The sequence below is a fragment of the Maylandia zebra genome, linkage group LG11 (assembly GCF_041146795.1).
Source record: "Maylandia zebra isolate NMK-2024a linkage group LG11, Mzebra_GT3a, whole genome shotgun sequence".
Lineage (NCBI taxonomy): Eukaryota > Metazoa > Chordata > Actinopteri > Cichliformes > Cichlidae > Maylandia > Maylandia zebra.
In genome coordinates, this window is record NC_135177.1 from 24,980,218 (window position 1) to 25,002,202 (window position 21,985).

The window sequence follows — 21,985 nt, forward strand, 5'->3', positions numbered from 1 at the left end:
TGAGTAGGAATCACGTATGAGTAACCAGGTTACTGACGTTCCCTGCAAACATTATGATATGATCCACATAACTTAAAATCTAGCTGTATGTGTGCAGTTGTGTCCTCTGCTTGGGTCATCTGGGTGTCATTGAGCCAGAAGGTTTAACAAAAGAAAGCCTCTAATAAGGAACAATGACCTACACCCTGTGATGTCACTGACGTGGCAATCTAACAAACAAGACATTTTGATATTACTGGCCTGCCAGTTTTAAATCCCAGTGTTTGCTAAACAATGGCAGAGTTAAGGTGCTTGGGTTTCCTCGAGTTGCACAAACAGATGTGTCTGTAAGAGGTTATGATGTTCACAATAATGGAATCCAAGTTTTACAAAATGCTTGTATTTGTTCCTTTCAGCTTTTTGTGGGAGTCTTACTTTTGAACATCCCCAAAACAAGTGGGCTGAGCTCCCACTACCACAAAAGTGAAAACTTATTCATAAGTATTAATTATTCCTAACACAGACTGATTCAGGACTCTAAAGTTTCGAGATCTGCCCCTGATAAATATAATACAGCTGTGAGCAGGTAGAGGGCCTTTAACATGAGTGAGGGTGACATGTAAAACTAGACCATTCAGTTTCAGGAAAAACCACTTTGGACTGCTGTGATTGCGAAACCTGGTCTGTGGCATGCTGCTAAAAAGTCAGTTAAGAAGCAGTTAAAGTTTTCATGGTAATAAAACCTGTCAAAATTTCTCTGAAATGGGCTCAGCACTCCTCTCGCAAAATGGCTTTTAAAGGTCAAACCGTAATTCGTGTTTACATGAAAGACGACATCTGACGACCTCCCCTGGACCCTTAATGGATGTTTTTTTGTAAACCATTCATAAAATAATTAAAAATGGTACAACATATGTCAAAACACTACAGAACACCACCGAGCCGATCATTTTGGTTTTTGAGCAGTGCAGGACTAGTTAGGTGCAAAGGTTTCTTTTCTTTGGTTTTATTTCAATAGAGAAAAACATATAGTAGGATTGCTTGCTTTGCAACAACCCCACCAATAATCACCAGGGGTTTCCTTATCATTGTAAAATGTTTATTCTCTTAGGTTTATAAAACCCTGAAAACCTTTGTGCTTGCCAAAGCAAGTTGTTAGATTTATACTCTGAAATAAATGCTTTTATGTAAAGGCAGCAGTCGTACATAGATTGAGAGGGTGAATAAAGATAAATCACTCTCTTTCTGTTTATTGTCTGTCAAACAAAACTACTCTCCATCATTTTCACAGATTTCTGTTTTCTAATCTGCTTTTCTTGTGTTCTGTATCCAATTTATGATACGTCTTCTGTCCTTCCCCTCAGTGCAGCTGTATGATAACCACAGCTTCACTGCCAGTCCTGTATCAATCCATCCACGCTAAATCCCAGAGGAATTTTCCACCACCCACCTGGCTCTGTTCTCCTTCATCCATGTCTTATTTCCCTGCATTCTTTCTCACACTTTCTTTCTGTCATACTCCTTAAGCCCATCAGCCTTTCTATCATTTATCCTCCTGCCATCTCCTTCCTGCTCCTCTCCGTCTTTCTCTCTCTCCCCCCTCTCACTTCTCTCTGCGTCTCCTCTTTTCCTCCCTTCTCCCTGTTCTGGACACTGTGAGTGGAACACAGATTATGTCAGACATTTATAAAACCGGATTAGCTAGGATCACCTTCACACATGCACACACGCACGCAAAAACAGATGACTTCGTACACCCCCACTCAAACCCTAATTTTAGCTATCCATAGATACACTGCAATGCCAAAAGTATGCGGACACAGCTGTTTACATAATTACTAGCAACGTATGCTGCACTTCTGGTCCTTTTCTGCAGTTATCTGAACTAAATCTCCCTCCAGGTCCAATGAGGATGCCTACCAATACAAAGGAAGGGTCAATAACGTGCTTGCACAGAGCAATGACACTAACCCTGTCCGACACCTCTGGGATGACCTGGAATACTGACAGCTAGCCAAGTCTTATTGCCCAGATACACTACTTGTCCTCACAAGCCCCTCTGTTGCTGAACAGGAGCAAATTCCTGCAGCCACGTTTCAAAATCTTGTGAAAAAGATGAGTAAAAAATGCAGTAGAAGCAATAATGCCTTTTAATTATTTTCTATTCTGTGTGGACATAGTGTTTTAATGCAAGCATTTTGCCATTAGGTATGTTGAAACTAACAAATACTGCATCCATACATACATATGCTATTTCCGTCTGATCCATGCAGTTTTTCCCCACATGGCCTCCACACGCACGACCTATGACTGCAAAACCCCATGATATACACCATTCACCTACAAAGCCTCTGACGTCATATTGTCCAAAATAACTGACTATGCACTCGTGACACAAGCACATGGCACTTGAAGCCATGCAACTCTACTTCATTACTTCATGTGAATAAGTCAGACGCAGCAACGCGAGCAGAATCCACAGAATCGGTAAGAATAAAAATATGAGCCAGCTTTCTCTCTGTGCCATCTCTCGCTTTCCTTCTCTCTCTTATTCTTTTCTCCCTGCATCCCCCACCCTCCCTCACTCAACCCTCAATTTCTGACTCAGCAGAACAAGACAGATACAAGGTCATCTGACTGCTGTTGCTGTGGAGCACTCGATTTGGGGGGATTCTTCCCTCCCCCCTCTTTCTTGTACTGCAAGGCGGGTAAACGTTGGGAGGTAGAGAGGCTGAAAGGAGGGAGAAACATCAAGGCATGACAGAGGTTATGGAAGGGTACAGCTGGCAGCCATTTTAATTCAAATGAAAAGAACTTTATTAGCAGCAACCACACTGACAATGTCACCCTCACTGGCAGCACTGAGTGCTTCAGGATCAAATTATTAAGCCTAGCTGTGCATTGCATATATGGGCTACATATCTATTTATTTGATGCAAGGATTTTGTAAAGCTGAAAGCAACAGAAGCTGTTGAGATAAGGGTAAAAATAATAAAGATGTTCTGCATAAAATATCTACATGTACAATGTGGTTGCAGAGTGAAAACTGACAGTCAGATTTAATCAAGACTGCTCCCCATCCATGAAACCCCTGAGGTTTATAAGCATATGTTATTACTGGCTGGATACTAAACTGCATTAGTGTTGTGCATTTCTTATATATCTCGTATAGATTATCAAATCACATTGCTAAACTGCTCAAGCTTTACGGACATATCTTTAGATGGATACTATTAAAACCCGATTCTTCATGAAACCACAATAGAAATGTTTGGGGGGAAAAATACAAACAGAACATTCCTAACAAAAGACAGCTTGTACAGTTGAGTATATCTTGTAATAAAGGATTAGATAAAGAGAAAACATGATGCTCTGGAGCCTTCTCTTCCACCAAACCAGCTGAACACAGAGAAGGTCAAAATCTTAGAATTTTCCACCACAGTGACAGAAAAAGCAGGTTAGGTTAGGTGTGCATATTCATGTTACTTTTCATAGTGCCGGCACTGACTTTAGGGTGAGCATCCCACAGGCAGAAGAGTGGGTGGTAAAAGGTCAACAGCCAACATTTATCTGGATTTACACAGAAGCCTGTTATTAATACAGACGGGGCAAAATGTTCTTTGAAATCAGATCTTAGACAAGCAGTGATGGAAAAACAAAGTGTCAACGTTTAACATCTTGTTAGTGTTGTATGAGTGGGATTTACCAGAATGTGCATTTGAAGCTTTACCCCGTCCATCTGGTTGTTCGGGAAGGTTATGAAAACACCAAGCATCCACAAACAAAATGATTACTCACTGCTAATTGCATCTCATTGCGTCTTTACTGATTCATACTTCCCATATCAGATTAAATAATAAAAAATAAAAATGCAATGTGCACCATAACATCTTGTTTTAATAAAGCATCACGGCTGACTGACCTCCAACTCTGAGCTAACCTCATTCTGATGCTCTGGGGCTTCACGGGGCTGAGTGGTCATCGTCTGGACCCACAGCAAGAAACCCAGTGAGGCATGACAGCAATCTGCTGCAGGGACAGCACGCGTGACTCCCAGCTTTCCCTTGCAAATCAGGCATCGCTGTGCATGCATGCATAGTATATATGTGTGTGTGTAACTTAGCAACTCTGCATGTGTGCTTCCACTGCAGCATCACGCCTTCATTCCAAAGCACGAAGAGGAAAAGAAAAATGTACGACCAAAACCATCAATGATAACTCACTGCTACACACGTGCCAGCTGCCTGTCATTTTTGCATGTCCTCTGTTTGTCTCTCTTTCATGCTCTCTGTCTTTGAACTCTCTGGCACCGTTACAGAAAGCAAAACTCATCCCAGCCTGTCCATCTTTCTGCCTGACCAGTGTTTAATGAATGCAGTCTAATTTGTTAGACTATCTCATTAATCTGAGTGTGTATCCTTGCAGAACCGGTCAATCCTGTGTGTAGGATTGACAGCTAATCTCATAAATGTCAAGTAAAGTGAGCCTTCCGAAAATTATTGTAGTGCTTAAACAATCCAAGTTGTATTTCTTTTTTACTTCCATTAAGATTCATCTAGTTTCATCCTTTTTTACTTTCCTTTTTTTAAATTTTGTTTTGTTTTTTGCTTAGAATAAGTCTCCCCGTTGGGTGAGATGCTGACTCTGCATTGTCAGAACTGTACACCTGCTGATGGAGCCAGTCAGGTTGCAGGCTGCTTTCTGCAGCCGACCATGCATCCCGATATGCAGTGACAGACTAATGACTGAACTGTGGCTCGTGACTTCACCCTCATTCTTTCTATCTGAATTTCACACACTTTGGATGTCCTGCTCTCTTTTCTCTGGCTGCTGTGCCCGGGCCCACTACTGAGGAATGGATGTGCACAACATGCTCATGATAGGACCAACACAACATCCAGGTGCTTGCTTTATACATGCAATAACCTACTGCACAAAAAACCCCACTATTTTATGGGACAGCAATACATTACACGATGAACAAACACAATCACGACAACTAGAATCTAACCTTGTGCGTCCATTTATACAAAATTTCAGGATAGAGACTCGCGATGCTGCTGGCTGCAAGCCTCGGAATTCTGCATTAAAGCAGGAGGGGCAGAATTATATAGTTCTATTGGCTGGCTTGTGGAGTAGGATAAATACAATTGGTCGGAGGCGCTCATTGGCCAGCTCTGTCAGTTCTCGATTCACCGATTCGCTTCTTTCACCGGCGGAGTGATGTCGGCAGAAATGGGGAGGGAGGTGGTACTTGTGGCCACAAGTATCAGAGAGCAAAGGGAGGAAGCGGTTCCCCGCGTGATGCTCCGCTTGAGACTGCAGAATTTCATTTGAAAGACGTCCCACAAGGGGAAACTGCAGCCTAACCTCGCCGAAGGTTTGAGAGACAGTTTATTTAAACCAAAGACAATTCTTCTGTCAGTCGTTTACCTGTGTTTTTTTCCACTATGCAACACAAAACAACTGAGCATATCTTCTTTTGCTTTTCAAGGCAAGGCATTTTGATATAGTTCAACGTGAGGGGCTGACACCTCTCAAGCCGTGCATCACCTGAGAGGAAAAGAGTGACTGCGTCAACATGGGGGTAAGAACCGGCGATTCCAACTTTTTTACTGCGTTGTAGCCCACCTGAAGTGGCCTGAAAAGTGAGAGGTAGCCTAAAGCCTAAAGAAAAGCTGTCAAACTGAGGCGTGATGTCATTTTTGTTCTTAATGGAAATCCCGTTTGTCTGAGTGACATTGACTCTAATGCGGAACTGTGTTTTACGCCGGTCTAGACTGCGACAAATTGATGTAGCCACGAGCTCTTATCTAGTGCAGTAGTGGAAACGAGCTTCTTTTGGACTGTTCACTTTCATTCGACTTGGATCAGTTATTATTTCTGGCTCGTGTGGGCTAATTTGTACTGGGATTCTCATTAATTGCTGCCCCCGTGATGAAATGTTTAGAAACGAATGCCAAAGTCTTATATCTAAGTACTGTAGGTCTGTGATGTTTCCAGCTTGTCGGTGTGTCAGATGTGTAGGCTCTTTTAAGTCGTATAGGCCTTACTTTGACCATAACCTTGCCAGCCATGATAGGCCTAATCGGTTTATTCTTCCTGTATGCTCCTGTGTGTTAGAGGAGGAGCACGTGTTAAGGTTATTCCCCTCCCCATCATTAAGCTGCAGTTTAAAAATAATACTGAGTTTTGCCACATTTTCGGCAGACTTGCATACACTTTCTTTATGATTAAAGACCGCAGTGCATTATGACCTCCTTCATGCCCTCGCTGCCCACCCCCACCCACCTCCACCTTCCTCCTGCCCTCTGCTGCGTTAAACCCCGCTGGCATCCCCCCCTTCTGCGGTCATCTGTTTGCGCGCAAGCGAAGCAACTGTCCGGTGAGGATGATGAGCACGCCGCGTACTTACACTGGACGCTATCAGCTGAGGAGTCCATCCTCGGCACCCTCGCTGTCCCGTGCGTCATAATGCGGTTACCACGAATAAGCGCTTCACCAGCTTAGGCTATTTCCCCTTTAATTTGTGACATAACAGGGACTCGATAATCGCCAGCAGTGACTACATTTACACACATCACAGATTAAAGAAACGACGACTCCAGCCGGCTACACGAGGAGAATGACAATAATGACAATAAGGTTCGTCAGTGTGACTTTAGAGGGCTCTCTTCTACTGCGCGCATCCATTAAGCTATTAAACGCATTTGAGCTGTTTCCGGGTATATGGATAAACTTATCACTCGTGTAAATTGACCAGTATGGAGTCTGGTGGAAAAATACAAGGTAAAGTCAAGATGCGGCTGGTGGTGTGAGTTATTGCGCAATTCGGCTCCATCGCCTCGCCATGAAAGAGTAGTAATATTTAACCCCTGTGCACCGACTGAGCGATGCGGTGGCATGACGCTGCAGTAGGAAGACCATGCGGAGCTGAGACATTTCCAGCTCTGCGGAGGCAGTGCAAGCCGGTTTCATTACAGTGAGACCAGCTAATGTTGCCCTGCAAAGCCTGACATTTCTGCGCCAACAGAGAGGTTCAGTGTGTTGGATTCCGGGGAGGTAGAAGAGAGCCTCCGGTCCATGTCAGTGTCTTCTTATAGATGTGGAAGCTATAGTGGGCACTGCGTCAAAAGGGATGGGAGTGCAAAAAAAAAAAGTGCTTACGCATGTGCTGCTGATGCTGCTGCTGCTGCTGTGTGGAAGTTCACTGAAGCAGTGAGAGAGGGACGTTGAGTGGAAATGGACTGTCATTTCAGAGGATGTCCTGTCTCCTCGGAGACTGCTGTTATAGAACAGATCAATAAGGAATATGAGCTTCCCTTCTGATGTCTTAAATCATAAAGAAAGTATATGCAAGCCTGCCGAATGTGTTTGCGCTTAAGGCGCTGAGGTTACCCTAAATGGAAAAGATGGATGGATAATGGAATAGAGCTGTGTATGGAAAAGTGTCATCACTTGTGCTGATGTACAGCACTGACTTGTCCCTCTTTCCGTCTGAGGATTTCGCACTAGCGCACTGTCCTATAGCATTGCCAGCTGTCCTTTCCCAAGGCCGCAGGGGGCACCGCTTGCGACGTTCCTTCTGCTTCAAACCGGGGGCGGGGCCTCTGGTGTGGAAATTCCCTGTAAAAGGCTGTGATAGGCTGGCACGAGCAGCCACGCAGAAAGGACCCGGTTAACAAGAGAGAATAGAGCAACCAACCGGCACGTTTTGTCAGACACAGAGATATACGTTCTAAATTTGGAGGACAATCTCTAAGGAAAGAGCATGATGTAACGCACACATAGGTCACCTTCTCATCTTTCTCACTGTCCTTTCTGCATTGATGCAGTTACTGAGGATGAGTCCATGGGAGGAATGTAAAGTGAGATGTCGAGGAAGGGCTGCACACATGCAACATCTGCAGCTGTTTATCTTCAAACTCATGACACAAAGGAAGGGAATGTGCCACTGCTGAGAGAACAACGGGTACAGAGAGAAAGGAAAGACAGATTAGTGGTGGTTGGTTTGCAGGAGTAGTGAGAGAAAGAGAGAGGGATTTAGAACGAAGGAGGTGGCATATGTTGAGGGGAGGGGTGGTTGGATGTATATCCTGTTACAGGATAATCACCTGAGGCTCACAATACCGCAGCTCATGTTTCCTCTTTCTGTGCCTGGTCATATTGGTTAACCGGGAGAGCAGAGAGAAATGGGATGAGGAGAGGAAGGATGTACTTGGGTCGAAGCATAATAGGTCTTAATAATTTTTGTTTTCATGATTGAACAGTTAGTGTTGAGGTGAAGAGGTAGGGATGTAGGGATTGTCTTTAAACCCCAGTAAGGAAAAAAGAAATTAAGGTGATTTAGCAGCAGAAAGGATTTTTAAGAAAGGCCATAATGGCTGATGGTGATGGGTGTGTCTGTGCTGCTGTTAGTGCAGTGTGGCTGAGGAGAAGCTCCTGATAAAGATAAGTCCCCTCAAAGACTGGATTCATTCATTACCTTATGATATAAAGGCTTTCAAACTGGTACCAGAGAAGTGTGCGCTGCTATAGAAAAGAAGTTGGAAGGTGTAACAGAAAGTAATTCAGGAGTTGGATATGTGTGTCCGCTGCAGAAGCCCAGCCCTCAGTTTGGTGCAGAGTGCTGCACATCCCTCCCCATTGCACCTGCTGCCTGATGCAGATAGGCTGCACTGAACCACAGCTGATGTGTCCTGCACGTTGCAAGAGCCAATAAAAAAGCATAAAAGATCTAATGAAACACAAGTTTATCATAGACCTGTGGCCCAGAGGTCAGTTAAGGTCAGTATGGTGATTCTTTGAAATGGACCTCCACTGCTCGCGTCAAGACACTTGGATCAATAGACGTCCTTTGTAATCAAAGCAATTTTTTTAGTGAGAGTGCTGCTTGAGGATAGATTTCTGTAGTGCCTCAGCAACACCCCTAGAGTTAGCCTCCCTGCTAGCTTAAAACTAATAAGACTAGACTTGAGCTGCGAGCTCGTGTAATTCTAATAAAATGTAAAGGTCAGTGCTGTCTCCTTTCTACATTACTTGTAGAACAAAATTACAGTAGACGGACAGAGTGATTGATGTGGCCAACAGTTCTGCAACATTAACGTGCTGATGGTCTCCCATAAAGAGACCGAGTCAGGAGGGTTAGGTTGCCTGACTACGGCAACATGACTAATTCAGGGTGTTGTCGTGGAGATGTGTGTGTCCCTTTGTGAATACACTAAAGGAGAACATGTAACACTGGGCAGCCACAGTGGACAAAGGCTTATCACAGACCCAAAAGAGGTCATTAGCTCTCTGTTTGTTACGATTTAAGCTGCAGCACTCTGCAAGGAAATTAATTTTTTTCTTTTCTGTAAATTTATCTTGACTGTTAAATTGTGCATTTTCCATTCGTTCCTGCATCTGATAGACTTTACATGAGGGACCCTGCATGTTTTAATGGGATATGTTAATAGGTATTTGGTAGTTTTGCAGTCAGCAGCTGGTGCGTGTAGATGTGAGATCATTAACATCTGCATATCTCAGTGTGACCTCTTGCCTGATAGTTGAGGTGCCCTCTCTCACACTGTGGCACGATGCCATGTTTTCTACCAGCGCCAAGAAATTAAGATTTACAATACTAGTGTCATGTAATTAATGTATTCTTAGTGCTTATTTTCTGATTATATTGTTTGATGTACTTTAGTAATGAAGGTGCTCAGCTAAGTGCTCAGCCAGACTGAAAAACAGGAAGTTAGTGTAGAGCTATACAAGCATATTAATAAATACAGGAAGCCAGAAAGGAGGAACTTGTAACATATAAGGAGTTGTTGAAACTATGTGTGACGTGTAAAGTACCAAAATAACACCTATATGTGAGACATTCTTATGTCATTCTAATGTTAGAGATCCTGCAACTGGCATTGGGCTGTGCAGGGCTCTCTCTCTCTTCCGGAAGATGATTGAATAAAGAATTAAATATAAAATGTTTTGACCGCTCTGAGTCAGGTGTTCTCTGTTCTGTTATGGGGATCAAAGAATCTGGTTTTAATACTAGTCTAAATCAGGCAACATTCACTCTCAGACCAAGACACACAGACAGTAGTATTAAAGTCCTTAACAGTGCCCAGCATTATGCAGTCCATCGTACAGAACTATAGTTACACAGTTACACACAAACGGTCTCTATGGGTTGAACGGATGCAGATAATGAGGGACAGGCAGATGGACACAAGGCAGCAGAGTGGAGGGGAGGGGGGGGGGGGGGGGGGGGGTTATAACGCTGAGATAAAGCTGAGATTGTCAGTTCGACTTATCAGTGATTATGTTTCTTGCTTTTGTTTATTTTCAGTTTTCGGAGCCACCCCAAAGTGGATGATTTAAGAGCTGTACAGAGTTAATCTCTCTTTGTGTGTTTGTGTTTCCTGAGATTAAGATTTTGTTTCAGTACTCAGCCACAGTCTTTTTATTATTATTATTATTATTATTATTATTTATTATTATTATCATACATACATTTCATTTCCTCCAGTATTAAAGGAATGTCAGTAGGGACCGGTCCGCCTCTGTCTGTTTCCTTCAGAAGGGTTTTCCCTTTCTTCTTTTTCAAGTCTGGTATCTGCAGTCTCTCCCTATTGATGTCTCTTCACTTTGTTAAACAGAAAGATAAGAAAACTCCACATCACTCTCAGGGCTGATACAGAGAGGCAAGAGCTCTTTGGTGGTCTCCTTTTCAAATACTAATCGTCAGTTAACAGTGACAATTTAATTATTTCCTTACCCAGTGCTGTTATAAAGACGTTCACCAAACGATTGCTACAGCGATACAATGACAAAAATTCATTTATGCCCGAGAATGGTGTAGAAAGGAGAGTGAGAGAGACAAAGAGAAGGAGAAACACGGTGGGTTAATCCAGTGTAGTAATCAGACTAAATAATCCCAACAGCCATGGGTCGCTACCCTGAGCCCCCTACTGTGGGCCCGAGCCCTTCCATCCTACTGCAAGAAACAGCAGATGGCCCAATGACCTTGCAAGGTGTCACACACGAGCACACACGTATGCATTCAGTACCATAGGGTGTATACACGAGTCACAGGGACACACACACACACACTTACTGAAACAGTGTTAAGATTTTATGTGGTGAACACTTTTATTAGTTTTTACATTTTATCTAGTAAAATTCAATGTTTTTAACTTTAAAATGCTTTCATTGGATCATTTTAGGTTAGAAGAGCAGCTTATTAGTGATGGGTCGTTCGCGAATGAAATGGCTCTTAGAGCCGGCTCTTTGACGTGAACGACGCGAGCCGGCTCTTTGACGTGAACGACGCGAGCCGGCTCCTTATCGCGAGCCGTCACGTGGGTTTTTTTTTTTTTTTTTTTCTCTCAGCCTCTCTCTCGCACTTTTTTTCCGCTTCACTCTGCACGCGAGCCTTGTGCTTTACGCTGGGCAGAGGGGGGAGGGGCGGTAGTTACACTCAGTAGCACAGGAACAGAGCCAGAGAGAGAGAAAGAGAACCAGGGACAACAACATTAGAAAGGTATAGTAATCATCCACAACTATTTTCGGTTGCAGATGATAAAGGATTGAGAAAGTTTATTCATGCAGGTCCATATGACAGAGAATATGCATGTTCTTTTAGTTTTCATATTATAATTTATATTTAATTGTGTTGTGGTTTGCAGTGTTTTGTGTTCTTTTCACTTTAAATTTGTGAAAGGAAAAAGCTGAAAATTTAAATAGTTAAAACTTGAAATGTGAATAGTTGATTTTTGTATTATATGATTTATTTATTACATTTTATGTGGAGTGAATAAATAAAAGTATATTTACGGTGGCCCCTAGAGACAAAGCACATACAAACTTCAAATCACGTACGAACTCTGAAGCATGTACAAACTCCAAAACACGTAAAAACACGTACAAACTCCGAAGCACGTAAAAACTCAGAAGCATTTAAAAACTCAGAAGCACATAAAAACTCAAAACACGTACAAAAGACAACAGAAGTGCTCCAGGATGCTGGGCGCAGTGTTGAGCCTTTGTTATCTTGTGGCTACACAAGCCAGCAAGTACCAACGACCGGATTTGGTGTGTGGTAATAACAGGTAAATGAACTTTTTTTTAAATTATTTGAATATATATATGAGTGCCTGTGTATAAATACACAAACAATACACACATGCTTTCAATTGTGTAATTTAAGTGATCTAGTAGCTCTGCTTTGGAAGTTCAGTTCATGCTAGAAATGTGTTTTGGAGTTTGTACGTGTTTTGTCTCTAGGGGCCACCGCATATATTTATATATAAACATATATAAATAAAACCACTTGTTTTTACGTTAGTAATTCCTTTTGTGCATAATTTTATATTATTGTTAATAATAAATTAATTAAAGCAACAAAACAACCTGAAGAGCCGGTTCGGAGCCGAAAGTGCCGGCTCTTTTTAGTGAGCCGAACCTAAAGAGCCGGATCTCTAAAAAGAGCCGGAAATCCCATCACTACAGCTTATGGACATTCACAGTAAATACATGCTTTAAAAATGTAAGCATGACAAATTTTAAGCTCTCACAACTTTTAATTCTACTCGTTGGTCTATGTGTGTGAAACAGTCGGCTGAGAGGCTTTGCTGACTCCACTCAATGCAACCTTTAAACAAAACGTATGCATCCAGTCATACACGAGTGACTTTACTTTAAACTTCTGTTTACCACTCAGTAGTCATGTTAGAAGCACTCAGTAACACCATCATGTGGTGCAGAGGACATGACGTTATCACTGAATGAGTCAGGTCTGCGGAAAAAGAAGAAGGCTAGCCTCATATGACATGTATGACAGATTTTGTGGTCATTGGAAAAAAAGAAAACTTTAAGAAGAAAATGTTGGGCGTAGATGTATTTCTTCCATCTACAAACCACTTCCTCATGTGAAAAGAAACAACACTCTTGTGTTTGTGCATTCATAAGCACCGGTTTCTGTTCTGCCTTATGGCAGGGAAAGAGGAAGGAAAATTACTTCCCAGCTCCAGTGAAACCCGCTATCAGTTCTCATGCCTCAACTTGTCGTGCTAAACAGACTTTGCATAATAATAAATCGTCTCTCAGGTGCCACTCCTCAACACAACATGACACTTCCTGCATTTCTGTCATTCGAGGTAGAAAGTGTGCCGTTATCTGACACAACACTCTCTTTCATTCTCAGGCCTCGCTGACTTTTAGTTTCTTATCTTTTGTGTATTATCACATTACCGTACAGTGACTGGGTCTCTCTTTTATTCACTCTACATCTCCCTCACTCTCTCTGCCGCAATGCGTGTAGATGCTGCACATACGGAGTGTAGCCAATACAATGACTCACCTCTGCTCACACAGACACATACTTATTCCTTAAATCGATCGCCTGTGAGCGTTATACAGCAGTGACTACAGTGTCCAGTTACAGGTGCATCAATTATTGCTCATCCTGGATTACATCGGGGGATCCGAGGAGTACCAGGCCACCGCTGAGATTCACCATGTCAATGGCCATGCCGGTCTCCATGGTTACTTGCCCTCCAAACACGCTTGCTCATCAGTGTTGTCCACATGAGGGCAAATCGTGTAGTTTGGTCAGCCGGTGCAAGACTCAAACGCGCATGCAGATGCAGGGGGAAAAGATAGTTACTGATATTTGAAACACACTTTGATCAATCAGGATATCACCAGATCTGAGTGATTGCATTCCGTTATCCACAGAGGAGCATGGAATTTCTCCATTTCCTGATGATGCCAAAGATATGTCTGTCCATCACTCTGTTTGCTTGTGATATTGTGAAAGAGCGAGTGTCTGTAATTCCAGCCACGGGTCTCCGTTTCCTTCCTCAGGACAGTGGAGGCTCATTGAATTACCCAGAGCTGTGCGATACAGCTGGACAGAAAAACACAGGCAGCACGTGTTCTTCCTGCATGGCATATTTTCTTCTTCTTCGAGCACCTGATTTAACAGCTAATGTCAAGAGAGATATAAAGATCTAAAAATATATATCAGCTGACAGTGATGTCCCTTTTAAATCAATTTTTGTTTTGTTTTTGCAAAATAACTCAAGAAGAACTATTGCAAATCAGGTGCAGTGAAGCCATCTTGCAACGTGTTTAAAGGCTGAACCCTTTGTCATAATTGAGTGCCAAGCGCACACAAAGCTAAAACACTTAACATTCTGTAAATAAGGCGAAACAAAGGATAAGCTTCCAAGATATCACTTCCTATGTGACTCATGCTGCTAACAACTCATTCATATCCTGCAAATGAACGTTCACATAAGGGCACACTCAGACACCCAAAGTGAGAATATAATCTATTAGCATTTGAGGACACATTCAAAAAGATACGCATAGCATAAGTGCAGTTGCGCAATCTATTAGAGTGGGGTCACTGAGGGTCAAACACTGATATGGAGCCAGCAGACAGACTGCTGGTCAATATCTAATTAGAAGCATGAGAGAAGGGTGACAGCAGCTCCTCTCGTGCTTTCACCCACTCGCTGATCCTTTCTCCACCTCGCTGTATCACCTCCCACTGCTGTCTCCTTTTCCGTGTGCCCAATCCTGTCTGTCATCCATGTCTCTGTCTTTACTTTTCACCACATTTCTCTCTTTGTTTGAGGCTCGTCTCTCCCTCCCCTGCCAGCCACTGTTATTGTCTGTCTGCTGTGTGTGCGACATAAAGAGAAAGAACTTTGTCTCCATATTTATATCATCAGTTTAATCATGCAAATTCACAGGGGAGCAGGTGCACTGCTGAGCTAACAATGCTCCCTAAATGTGTATTTGCTGTGTTCAGTCACTCTCTGGAAAAAATTATCTACAACAGCAATAAAAAGTCTGACAGATGATTCACAAGCACCCATCAGTCTGTTGTCTTTGGAACAATGGTGCTAAATTACACTTGAATAGAAGGCAAATCTGTAACTTTCCATGTTATTCAACACCTCTGATCTCTGATCAGAGATATTTAACTGTTATTCAGTCTGAACAGGCACGTTCACATGTGTGTGTACACATGTATGAGCAAGCACTTCCTCTTTGTCATTTTCAGAGACGTGACACACGAGCACACACATGCCCAGGGTCTGTCTCAGAGGGGATGAGCAGCAGTACTTTTCCACTGCATCAGTCTCTGCTCCCTTACCCTCTGTCTCACCAGGCCTGCCCAGTCTTGCTGCAACAAGAGATTTGCTCACCTGTTCTTTTGTTGCAGAAGTGTGTGTGTGTGTGTGTGTGTGTGTGTGTGTGTGTGTGTGCTTGTAGTCCAGTCAAACAGCTACCTCGCTCTGACAGCCTACTCTCTGCTTGACATGCTTGAACGAGTGGTTTTATTGTTTGCTTTGAATTCAGCAGTGGTCGTTGAGAGCAGCACTCCCTCAATTGGTCGGCAATTTTCCCAAGATGTCTTGCATGTGTTGCTTCATGAATACTTTTTTTTTTCAGTTATGAGCACAACCAGAAAGGCAGGTCTTAAGTAACAATTGCATACAGACTAAATACGCAGAGACATGATTTCGCAAGACTTTTGCACAAGAGCAGTACAATTACAGCTCAAGTGGAAAATTCACTGGCAGGCTAATCTTTATTACGCACACTGGTGTAACTGCAGGGGTGTATGTTTTGGTGCGGTCTGGGTGTGGGAGTTTCCATGTCAACATGTGCGGAGGACTCGGGATCTCGTTTCATACCCCCTCCCAGGTGCTTTTGTAAATGTGTCCGTTTGATTTGGATAAAGGGCCAACTTGTTTTAGACTAATTATGTTCGAGGTCAGATAAGCAGTTCATATCTAATTTACAATATCAGATTTAAATAAAGTGAGCAAGCAGGAGTGATCAACCCGGCTATACCACTAGAGGGTGTATTTTTCCCTGTGAACAACAGCACACATTCAGCACTTCATCATATTTAAGTTACAGGTTAACCTTTAACCTCGTTTTTTTTTTATCGTTTGACATAAAATGACTGCTGTTATTGATTTATTAGTCGATAGGTATTGACTTTTCTGTTTGACTTGTGGGGATTTAATTTTGCAATCCCCTGCGTGGAATCAATACTGTATATTTCACTAAAATGATGTTTCACCAAGCTCAACTCCCCCGATGACCAGGTTGGATCAGTGAGCGAACCCACTTGCATCTCCTGGGAGGAGTTCTTGTCACTCCATGTCACCTCTGACCTTTGATGAAGCAGATTTGTATGGATGAGGCTCATCAAAGGTCAGACTACTCTCCTTCCAGACAACAGGCTAGAATTACAGCTATAGACTAAGGATCAGAAAATGTAATGATGGAGGAAATGAGGTTATAAATAGCTCACTTATGTGTAGTTAACCAAAGTGAGCCATCTTCTAAGGGGAGATTTACAGTAACTGGAATAATAGATTTGATGTAAAGCAGGCAGAGGAGAGTAAAGACAGCTGATGTGTCTGTGTCTGCATGTTTGCGTATACACGCAGTTTAATTTTTCTTGACATCAAAGTGGCTCTGATGGTTTTGTATTGTAGTGCATGCAAGAGTCTGGTAAGAAACGCTTTGATGAGTCTGCAAACTCAATTTTCCTGTTCGCTGTCTCTTTCTTATGTCGTTAATGCTCACTGCTGGAGAAGTAAATGAAAAGGAGCAAAAGTGATTTGTTAAGACCTCAAGGTTAAACCATTTGCACTATACGTTTTGATGTGTCCATCAGGATCTTGTGGTCATTGAAGGGAGCATTATTTGATCAATGGAGATCAAATGGGTAGATCGGGCTGCAGGCACTTGCTTTGATGTGTTGATAATTCACTCCTAACCCAGTTTTATATTTGGTTGAGCAAAACCGAGCCACCCGGGTAATATGTTTTCAATTCTTTAACAATGCTTATAATAATAGGTTTTTATAGTCATGGGTAGGGCTGGGCCATATTATACCGTTCACGGTAATACCGGTATAATGTTAGGCAACGATAGGAAAATGAAATATCGCGATAGAATGGGAGTAAAACGCGCATGCGCAGTGCCTTTGTTTTCATACGCACATGGCCGATTGTTGAGTGAAACAGATGAACCAGAATTGGTTTGTAAAAATGGTGCAACTTCAGTGATGTGGAACTGGTTTGGTGTTTGTCCGTCAGATACACAACAAAGCACATTTTTTGCAGAACATGCAAGCGGCCGTTGTTATTGTCGTATTTGTCGGACTAAGATGCTCTTAAATCTGGGAGTAATCTGGGTCCTAAACTCCGTATGCATCAGGTCAAACAACACTGCAGCATCACTTAGAGTTAAAAACTGTCTAAATTCTTTCATCTTTAATAAAACGATCAGCATTGCTGCTTTACCAGGTGTAACTATAAAGTTTAACTTCCAGGCATCCATGAAAACAAAAGTTATTACATTTAACGGAGTTAGAAGTTAGCAGGAAGCTAGCGGAAGTTAGCTCGCTAGTTTCGCTAGTTACCTAAGCATGATATAGCATGTTCTGACTGAGAGATTTCTGAAAAAAATCAAACGTACAGCTCTGCTATCACTTCCAACATAAATGAAGACAGGAAACTAAACAGCAGTGACGTTTGTAGGGTTACTGAAGTTGGGCTAGCTGGTATATAATGATGTGCTACGTGATCGCTAGCGACACAGCTATGTTAGCATAACATAAACAGTGAAGCTGGAGGACGAACACTAACACTTTTCCACTTATAAAAGTTAACGTGAAGGTTCTTCATGGTTAGAGACAAATGCAATCGCATGGCAGGATGTTGTAAACGGACCAAACTTCAGTCAGGAGAACAACTGAGATAATCCATCCACAATATGAGGTTAGTCATTAATAGACTGCAACAACATGGGAATAGAGCAGCTGCCAGAGAATTCAACATTAATGAATCAATGGTACAGAAGTGGAGGAAGCAAGAAGAATGAGTTTAATAAAGTTTGATTTATCTGACTGCTTTGTTTCGCTTAATGTGCCTTATAATCCTGTGCACCTTATGGTCCGAAAAATACGTACTGCACACTGCAGTTTAATGTTGCAAAGCACCTCTTTTTAACTTCAGTGGATATTATATATGGTTATGCTCAGGATACCCATACGGTAAAAAAATATATTTTAAAATACATTTTGAAATATATTTCAAAATATACAAAAAATGGCCAAAAAATATATGTGCTAAAATACATTTTAAAATATATTTATATATTTAAAATGTATTTTAGCACATATATTTTTTGGCCATTTTTTGTATATTTTGAAATGTATTTCAAAATGTATTTTAAAATACATTTTGAAATATGTTTATGTATTTTGAAATGTTTTTTAGCACATATATTTTTTGGCCATTTTTTGTATATTTTGAAATATATTAATAAAATATATTTCAAAATACAATTTAAATTTATTTAAAATCATTCAAAAAAATATAAATTTAACCCTTCATATATTTCTAAGAAAACACATTCACATGTAACATCTGAAAGAAATCTTTATTTGATGTTTAAAACATACATATAGCATATCAATCAAGCAAGGAATATTCATTTTATAAGTTTATTCTCATTACATACTCAAACATTCTAAAAGAAACACACACACATATACATATATGTGTGTGTGTGTGTGTGTATATATATATATATATATATATATACACACACACACACACATATGTGTGTGTATGTGTATATGTGTGTGTGATTGTATGAACATAAGTCAGCATACTTAAAATGTAATTTCTTTTCCTTTTCCAGCAGTCTCAGTTCCCCCAGCTTTCACAGCAATCCTCAAAGCCCTTCTGGACACGCTGGGAAACCCCTTCCTTACCGCCACTGTAACAAACAAAAGTCACAGTTCTATTACTTTTATCAGAGTTAAAATAAAAATGTGATTTATGTTAGCTGGCTTCATTTAGCAAACAGATATTTCTGTTTATATAGATACAGATATTAATACAGATATATTTTACGCATAATTTTACCTCTTTTTTTTCCTAGATGGGAAGTCTATCCAGTTCACATTACAGTAATGCTAACACCCCTTTTGGTCGTCTCTCCTTACCTTCCAGCATTCATAAATCTGTTGACCTTCTTTGTCTGAGACCAACCACTACAATGCATCATCACCTATTTGTATTGGTAACTTACTTTACAACCTATTTTAATGGTTGCAAAGTAAGTTACTTGTGCTGTATGCAATTTTAGATACACAGAAAGTCTTCACTTACTATATATGGCTGTCATAGTGTCCTTATCAAGGGCAGTTCTTCACTCTGCGCCGATGTCCGTTTTGCTCTGTCCTCCTATAAAAAGCATGAACATTTGAGTGTTTGACTAGTTTTAGATTTCCAAAAATTTGATATTTGTACAACTAAACATTTGAACTACAATATATGCTATTGAGCGATACTTTTATGGGTAATTTTTGGTAAAGAAACTGGTGACAGAGTTGTAGGCTTTTTAAAGTACTATTAGCTAACCATTTGAACTGACTTTCAAAGCTGATTACCTTTTAAATTGCTGTGGATCAAAACCTCCAGTGGGAAGGCGGCCATTAGAAGAACACGCACCATTGAACCTGAAAATAACAAAAACAAACAAAAAACAGAACAATATATAAGAGTCCGGTAGGGTAATAAATCTCTTCTGAAGCAATATAGTTCATTTTGGGTGAAAAACAAAACATTCCTCTAAAATATATATACTGACATCAGCAATCAACATCATGATTGTAATTATTTCCTTTTTAGTACATCTACTGCTGTTTGCATGTGTCAAGCACTACGACTGTATCTATGCATATAAATTCACCATATATATCCAGCAAAAATGTTTTGTTATAGTCAAAAGGAAAACAAACAAAGGCATTCAATCAGAGGTGAGAAATTAATTGGGAATATGAATTATAGGTGAACTATTCTTTACCTACTAGCAATCAAGCTTCTTTAACCAAGAAGCTTGAAATATTTGAATGTAAAATAAAATAAATAAATAAATAATAATAAAAATAACATGATGTAATTAAAATGCACAACTTACATTAAGGAAATCTGCATTTGTATCCACAGGCTAAAAGTAAAACAGTAAATGTGTTAGTGATAGTACAGGTATTTGTAAAAAAAAAAAAGAGGCAGTAACTGTGACGCTTCTAGTGGGATGCTAAATGCAGAGATTTATATTTACAGTATAATACTGCATGTACGGGTAACTGTGTTGTGAACTGTAACTGAATATTAGAGAATCTCAGAGAAATTAAATGTATTTATTTTTTGAATTTATCAATCATAAAACCGTCTGTTTTGAAGGCCTGTTACGATAGCGACTTTTTGTTGGTCGGTATATTGCCCCATAAACAATTGCGACAAGTTATGTCATTGTCATTTTAAGACCATTTTATGTCTTTGAATGTATAATCATAATATAACACCATAATAATGCAAGATCTACACACTTTCAATTGACAAACCAACATCTAATTCTTAAAGTATTTAGATCATTGAAATTAGGAATCAAAATATTAGATACCTTAAAAACTTGAATAAATAGTAAATTTTCTAACAAATAGAAAACAATGTTATTTAATGTTATTGTTTTGTTATCATTATATTTTATTTTTGTAAATATAATGGCGGATAAATTACATCATCAACAATTATTGAGGTCATGTACATGTATTGTGTGTTAAGTCGATATATCGATTATTGTGATAGGCCTACTGTTTTGGTATCATAACGAGCTTGTCAAACATGCATGACCACTAAACAATGTCTAAGCAGTAGTATTGGTCTGAATGACAACAAACATAACTAGTGTTTTGGAAAATCTGTTAGAAAACAGTTATTTCAATAATTATGATTAGCATGTGACACAGACACTGCATAAAAAACTACAACAACAAATACTTACTTTAGGAGGATGGGGGAGGGCAGCATGAGGTTGAGACTTTGACATCTGTAAAAAACAAATTCATGTATTACAAACAAGTCACTTAAAAATACATTAATGTGGCAGACTGTTCCCTGTTCAGATGCAGTGTATAAGTACAATCAGGGCTGTCACAACAATGGGGTGGGGCCAAGTGGCTGCAACCCTAGGTACAATGTGCAGGTATATATAATTACATATAATATATGTGAATAAAGCAAGAATCTGTTTAGGTTAGTCACTGTGCTGACTGATGCTTGCTAGGTTTATATGATTGCAAACTGCACAAAAACAACAACAGCAACAACATTAATGACAATGACAAACAAAATTACTTACATTTATGTAAATCTCACATTAGGAAGATCTGCATTCGATTTCATGGGCTGAAATAAATAGGCAGAAACATTACTGCTAAAAAAATAAAAAACAAAAACTCTAAAAAGCCTAAAAATGACTTAAAAAGCAAGGAAATGTGGAACATTGTAATTAGCGAACATTAATAAAGCATAACTGTTCTTTGTTTCTAACCTTGGTAAGTACTCTGTAGCCAGAAGGAGAGGTAGGATTTCTGTGAAAGCCAAATTAAATGTGAATAGGCTTTGATAGTTATTGAGAAGGCAGAATAATAAGAAAAGGCAAAAGTACGTCACAATATAATTAATTAAGTTACATATTTTGATTACCAAATTATGGAAGCGTGGAGCTGCCACCCAGGCAAAAGAAAAATAGAGCTGTATCACGTTATGACGTGAAATGTTTATTGTTCTAACATTATGCTTTTCATGTTTGTATAATATAATATCACGTTATTATAATATACATAATTGTCACGTTCGCACAATATTGTACGGACGTGATAATTATGTACATTTTTCGTACAATGTTGTTCAAACATGTTGTTCAAACATGATAGTATATTGTTAGAACGATAAACTTTTCACGTTATAACGTGATATACTTATATTTCTCTTTTGCCTGGGTGGCAGCTCTACGCTTCCGTTCCAAATACACGAGAATAAAGTAATATTATATGGGAAAAGGCACCTGCTAGCTTGATGATGGAGGCGTCTTACGGTGTGTTCACACCGAACGCGATGGACGC

At 40.3% G+C, this 21,985-nt stretch overlaps 1 protein-coding gene and 1 long non-coding RNA gene across 3 annotated transcripts in view; one reads left to right on the forward strand and one right to left on the reverse strand.

The window, feature by feature from the left end:
- Positions 1-5,204: 5,204 nt before the first annotated feature.
- atp1a3b (ATPase Na+/K+ transporting subunit alpha 3b) overlaps positions 5,205-21,985 on the forward strand; it is a 36,609-nt gene continuing 19,828 nt past the window's right edge. For both annotated transcript variants that reach the window (XM_004550872.5, XM_004550873.5), the window contains exons 1-2: positions 5,205-5,359; positions 5,474-5,566. In XM_004550872.5, the coding sequence (XP_004550929.1) occupies positions 5,561-5,566 (6 nt within the window). In that variant the 5' untranslated portion in view covers positions 5,205-5,359; positions 5,474-5,560. The remainder of the gene's footprint in view (positions 5,360-5,473; positions 5,567-21,985) is intronic.
- On the reverse strand, positions 18,652-21,797 carry LOC112432628 (uncharacterized). Its single transcript, XR_013100848.1, has 7 exons — positions 21,412-21,797; positions 21,220-21,266; positions 20,863-20,907; positions 19,996-20,025; positions 19,466-19,534; positions 19,185-19,259; positions 18,652-18,789 (listed from the first exon to the last, which is right to left on the reverse strand). It is a non-coding gene; the product is annotated as an uncharacterized LOC112432628 (long non-coding RNA).